The sequence below is a fragment of the Emiliania huxleyi genome (genome assembly GCF_000372725.1).
Source record: "Emiliania huxleyi CCMP1516 unplaced genomic scaffold EMIHUscaffold_1033, whole genome shotgun sequence".
NCBI lineage: Eukaryota > Haptophyta > Isochrysidales > Noelaerhabdaceae > Emiliania > Emiliania huxleyi.
In genome coordinates this window covers 3865-9094 of record NW_005202217.1, presented here as the reverse complement: position 1 = coordinate 9094, position 5230 = coordinate 3865, and the positions used below count along the sequence as shown (strand labels likewise).

General features: G+C 67.4%; 2 protein-coding genes across 2 annotated transcripts in view; one reads left to right on the top strand and one right to left on the bottom strand.

Moving 5' to 3' along the window:
* Positions 1 to 1144, top strand: part of EMIHUDRAFT_121874 (hypothetical protein) — a gene marked incomplete at both ends in the record, with an annotated part of 2227 nt that extends 1083 nt beyond the window's left edge. The window contains one exon of the mRNA XM_005793003.1: positions 590 to 1144. Coding sequence (XP_005793060.1) covers positions 590 to 1144 — 555 coding nt within the window. The remainder of the gene's footprint in view (positions 1 to 589) is intronic.
* A 3138-nt stretch (positions 1145 to 4282) lies between these two features.
* On the bottom strand, positions 4283 to 4964 carry EMIHUDRAFT_460338 (hypothetical protein). Its single transcript, XM_005793002.1, is given in 3 exon segments — positions 4283 to 4411; positions 4431 to 4673; positions 4756 to 4964. The coding sequence occupies 2 exon segments, from the start codon at positions 4789 to 4791 to the stop codon at positions 4476 to 4478; spliced, it is 234 nt and encodes a 77-aa protein (XP_005793059.1). The 5' UTR covers positions 4792 to 4964; the 3' UTR covers positions 4283 to 4411; positions 4431 to 4475.
* Positions 4965 to 5230: the final 266 nt, after the last annotated feature.

Here is a 5230-nt window from a genome sequence, read left to right as displayed (position 1 = left end):
GCTGATCCAGCGCGGCGCGATCCGCCGTCATGGTGCGCCGTCAACGCTGATCCAGCGCAGCGCTGCATTAGTGGCCGCCGTCACCATGGGTTGCAACCAGCGGCTGGCTGCCATGCTGCTGCAGGGCGGCGCTGACGTGGAGTCGAGCAGCCACGGCACCACTGTGTTGATGGACGCCGCCTCCCAAGGCAACCTACCTGTGGTCGAATTGCTGTTGCGGCATGGTGCGAGGGTCAACCCCACTTACAGGGTAGGAGATTCCCCACTCGTGCTCGCCGCCGGCGGCGGACACATGTCCGTAGTCGACACGCTGCTGCGGCACCGCGCGGAGGTCAACTACATGAGGGTCACTGAGGGGGAGTGCAGCTTCACTGCTCTGATGAATGCGGCCTACCACGGCCATCCGATGGTCATGGATCGACTGCTGCTCGAGGGTGCCGACCCGCACTTGACCGATGCGAAGGGCAGGAAAGCACTCGATAAGGCCAAGGCGCTGGGCAACACGGAGTGTGTCGAGGTGCTCATGGAGCACTCTCGGAGGCATTGCGGAGCGCTGCTGGCAGAGGAGGAGGCGGAGAAGGCTGCCCAGGAGAGCAAGAAGGCCAGAAAGAAGAAGAAGAAGAAGGCGGGCAGCAGCGGCGAGGCGGGGCCTTCGTCGCAGGAGTGCGAGCTGCAGGCGCCGGCGGAGGAGGCGTCTACGGCGGAGGCGGCGGCAGCGGCGGCGACGGCAGCTGTGGAGGTGGAGCTTGCTGTGGCGCTCGAGGAGAGCACGAGGCTGACGGGCGAGGCGGCGCGGGCGGCTGAGGAGCAGGCGCCGTTTGCCGCGCCGGCTGGTGCAGTCGCCGCGGCCTCCGACGCCCAGCCTGCTCCGACGGAGACGCCAATGAGGGAGACGCCGCCGCCGGTTGCAGTCGTCTCGCTGGCCGACGCGCGCTTCGACACGGGCCGACCGGCAGTGCCCGAGTCGTCTCTCGGCGGCGAGACTACGTGCATAGTGTGCTTCACGCGGCCGAAGAACCACCTCGCAGTGCCGTGCGGCCACCAGTGCGCGTGTGGCCCTTGCTCTGCTAAGATGCCCCAGTGCCCATACTGTCGCGCACCGGTGATGGTGTGGATGGATTCCTCTCGGATCCGATCCGTATAACGCTGACGTAGCCCCGTTTCCCGGTGTTGGGAAGTTGAGGTAAGGTAAGGTAAACTTCTCCACACACACGAGGTGGTGGGGCAAGGGGGGGCAACCCTCGCGTCTCCACGTCTGACGACAGGAGCCCCACGGCATTCAAAGTGCAAGGCCCAGTCGTGCGCGTGCGGCGTGGGTGGGAAGCGTTGAGAGGTCGTATGTGCAGCGAGGTGTTGTGAGTAGCCGTAGTGAGAGGGTGCATTCAGTCTACATGCACATGTGTGACGAATAAAACAACGTGTGCTGTGCGCCGTGTGTCCTGGCGTGTCCGGTGTCGTAACCTTACTTCACGACGTCTGCACGCGCCTCGGCGTCCCGGAGAGCGCCGTCTGCGCTCTCTCTCCACACAATCCAGACTCTCTCTTTCGTTCGACACTGTTTTTACACGACAGTCGACTGTCGGAGCCTGGATCCCTAGTGAACGCCTCTGCTGCGGGGGTCAAACACGGACAGTAGATTGTGGACATGACTCGGATGACACTTGACGCTTGAGTCTTGACGCAGGATGGTGGATGGACCCACCAGCCAGTAACACTGCACGAGCCAGGCTCCACCAAAGCAAAACACGGGGAGTACGGCCTCGGCGTCCGGCCTCACCGGCTCATGCCTCGGCCATCTCCGCCCGCGCACTTTGGCGACGGATGCACGGCGCTGTCCAGCTCCCACTCTGCGGGCGTCTTTGCGGCACCTGCGGGCGTGAGGCAGGAGGGCGCCTCGCTGCGAGACGCGGCGCCTCGCGCTGCGAGAGGCGTGCGCGCGCTCGGAGGGCGCTCGGCCGAGAGGCGCGTGTGCGGGCGCTCGATGCTGAGCCTTGGCGAGGTGCGCGTCACTCGGGTGTCGTGTGCGGGCGGTCGAAGCAGGTCGGAGGCTACTGCGCGCACCAATCTCCAGGGAGTGGAAGCCGAGGGAGCCGTCGGGCTCGCAGACGGCGGCGTTAACCGCGCGGTGTCTCCCGACCAGCCGCTTTCCCTCAAACGCCTCCGACACGACCACAACCTTGAAGTGCGACTCGTCCTCCTTGCGGCCTGCGGATCAGTCGGGAGGAGAGGGAGGCGCTGGGTGCGCGCGCGTCAACGCGGCGGCGTGTGCGGTGGCGCACGGACAGCGCGGGCGGCAGAGGCAGTGGGAGAGAGCATTTTGCGCGCGCCATGCGACGTGTTTTCGACCACGACGTGCAGCGGCGCAAACGCGCTCGCGAGCCTCTCCTCAATCACGGCCTGGCGCGGGCCGCTGAAGGCGCGGGTCGCGCGTCCCAAGGCGAGACGCGCAGCCGGGCCGCGAAGATGGGCGGGGGCGAGGCCGAGGCTGGCGCCCAAGCAGGCCAGCATATGTAGACAACACAACCCCCGACAGGCAAAAAAAGAAAAACGCAAGACGGCACGCCGCCACCACACAGGGATTTCAAGGAGAGGGGTGTGGTCCGCTTTTCTCGCGATGTCCACCCCACCGCGACGCCGCTCGCGCCGCCTCGCCACCGCCGCCACCGCCGCGCCCTCGCCGCGCACGCCGCCCTTCCGCCTCCTCGACCTTCCCACGGACCTCCTCGTGCGCGTTGTCTCTCGCTGCGACCCCGTCGACATCGCTCGCGTCGCGGCCGTCTCGCTGCTCTTCCACGCCTCGCTTGCGCTGGAGGGCATCCGCTTGTGGGCGCAAGAGCGCGGCTTCGAGCTGCCGGCGCAGCCAGAGGACGAGAGCTGCGCTGTGCGGTGGCTGTGCTTCGCTGCGCTGATGTGCGAGTCCAACCCGCCGGCGAGGGCGGCGGCAGGCATATGGCACAGCCTCTTCATCGACGGCGAGGGGCGGCTCTCGGCATGCGGCGACGCCACGGATCGCGCAGGGCTGCTCGGGCACGGCGATGAAGTGACGCGGCTCAACACGCCGACTCGCCTCCCTTCCCCGCTGGGAGGCGAGCGCGCCGTGAGTGTGTCGGCGGGAGGGGAGCACAACCTCTCCCTCGCCGCCGACGGCACCGTCTGGAGCTGGGGCGTAGGGGGGCAAGGCCGGTTGGGCCACGGCGACGATCAGGCCCAGTGGCAGCCGAAGAAGGTCGAGGCCTTGGCTGGCCAGCGCGCCATCGCCGTGGCAGCTGGAGGTCTGCACAGCCTCGCCCTCACCGCCGACGGAGCCGTCTGGAGCTGGGGCGTTGGAGCCCTTGGCCAGTTGGGCCACGGCGACGAGCAGCGCCAGTCATTGCCGAGGAAGGTCGAGGCCTTCGCTGGCCAGCGCGTCGTCGCCGTGTCGGCTGGAGTCAACCACAGCCTCGCCCTCACCGCCGACGGCAGCGTCTGGAGCTGGGGCTATGGTCTCTACGGCCGGTTGGGCCACGGCGACGAGCAGGAACAGAATCTGCCGAAGAAGATCGAGGCCTTTGCTGGGCAGCGTGTCGTCGCTGTGTCGGCGGGATTGGCGCACAGCCTCGCCCTCACCAACGATGGCGCTGTCTGGAGCTGGGGCATTGGCGAAGATGGCCAGCTAGGCCACGGCGACGAGCAGGACCAGCTGCTGCCCAAGAAGGTCGAGGCCTTTGCTGGCCAACGCGTCGTCACTGTGTCGGCTGGAGGCGACCACAGCCTCGCCCGCACCGCCGACGGCGCCGTCTGGAGCTGGGGCGGTGGGGGCGAAGGCCAGTTGGGCCACGGCGACGAGCAGCGCCAGCCTCTGCCCAAGCAGGTCGAGGCCTTCGCTGGGCAGCGCGTCGTCGCCGTGTCGGCTGGATCATTCTACAGCCTCGCTGCCACCACCGACGGCGCCGTCTTGAGCTGGGGCGGTGGAGGCTTTGGCAAGCTGGGCCACGGCGACGAGCAGCTCCAGCTGCTGCCCAAGAAGGTCGAGATGTGGGCGCCGGGGCAGTGAGAAGCCCGCGCAGTTGGACAAGGAGGGGATGCTCAGGCTTCTCGCGGAGCTCAACGAGGAGAGGATTCGGTTCGGCGTCACGGCTTTGTCGAGCCCGAGGGTGGACGCGGCAGCGACGGCCGCGATCTGTGCCGAGAGGTTCACCGCCCCGGAGTGCGGAGAGCCAGTGTGTTAAACCGTAGAGCCGCAGGCTCTCCGTCGTTTGGTGCATACCAGCATGGTGGCACAGGCAGGTGGGGCTGGCTATTGCTGCATGTTTTTACCAAAAAGGAATGCCCACACGCGAGAGCGTGGCGCGCCAGAGATCGCTGCCAGCAGGCTCTAGCACTATCTAGATAGCCAGATACAGGGGGGGGCGGCGCGCGGCGGTCACTCCCTAGCTTCCTGCTTCCTCGAGCTCGACACTCAATATCGCTTCTATGACTATCACTCCCGTCCGGCGTCACGAGCCGCCCTGCTGCGTGCGGTGTTTCGACACCTCCGTCGCATCCTCGCTCGCCGCGCCCCAGAGAGAGGAGCCGACGCGCACCGTGCGCCCCCACACAGAGGTAGCCGACGCGTGCGCCTCCTGCGCGGCGCGGATCTTCGCAACCTCGTCACGCGTCAAATGCAGCACCGTGGCGATGGCGGGGAAGAGCGCCTAGTTGATTGCGAGTTCGGAGGTACTGATGAATTTGCGTGTGTGCAGCACCGTGGCCGGGGGTGCTGGCGGGGAAGAGCGCCTCGTGCTCCGACTCGAGCTCCATGTACCGGATCATCAGCGTGCGCACACATACGCCCGCTCCTCGCGCCAGCCGCCGCTCTCCTGCGCCACCGCCGCGTCCGCCTCGCGCCGCACCTGGCTCGCTCTCGCCTCGACCGCCGCCCTCTCCGCACGGCTCGCCTCCGCCTCCGCCTCCGCCTCCCTCAGCCGCCCCTCCAGCCTCGGCTCATGCAAACGGTTGGCTTCCTCACGACGTTCTCACTATGGCGGCGTGGTATCTCAAGCAGAACCCAAAGGAAATTGCAATTAAATTGGCGGTGAGCATATCCTTGGCGAGGCGGAGATTAAATCCCTCGTGTGCTCCGCCAATCCGGAGGCCCCCCCCCCCCCCCCCCCTTCCCCGACCCCGCCCTAAACGCCCCCGACAGCGAAGCCCGCGCCGCGCGCGGCACCACCGCCGACTCTACCTCCGATCCCAGGGCCTAGGCGGCCCG

What these genes read in the sequence shown, in the direction of transcription:
- EMIHUDRAFT_460338 (XM_005793002.1), bottom strand. Translation starts at nt 4,791, where the DNA reads ATGATCCGGTACATGGAGCTCGAGTCGGAGCACGAG. An exon ending in AGCTCGAGTCGGAGCACGAG is followed by an intron (nt 4,674 to 4,755) that starts GCGCTCTTCCCC and finishes GCAATCAACTAG; the next exon opens with GCGCTCTTCCCCGCCATCGC.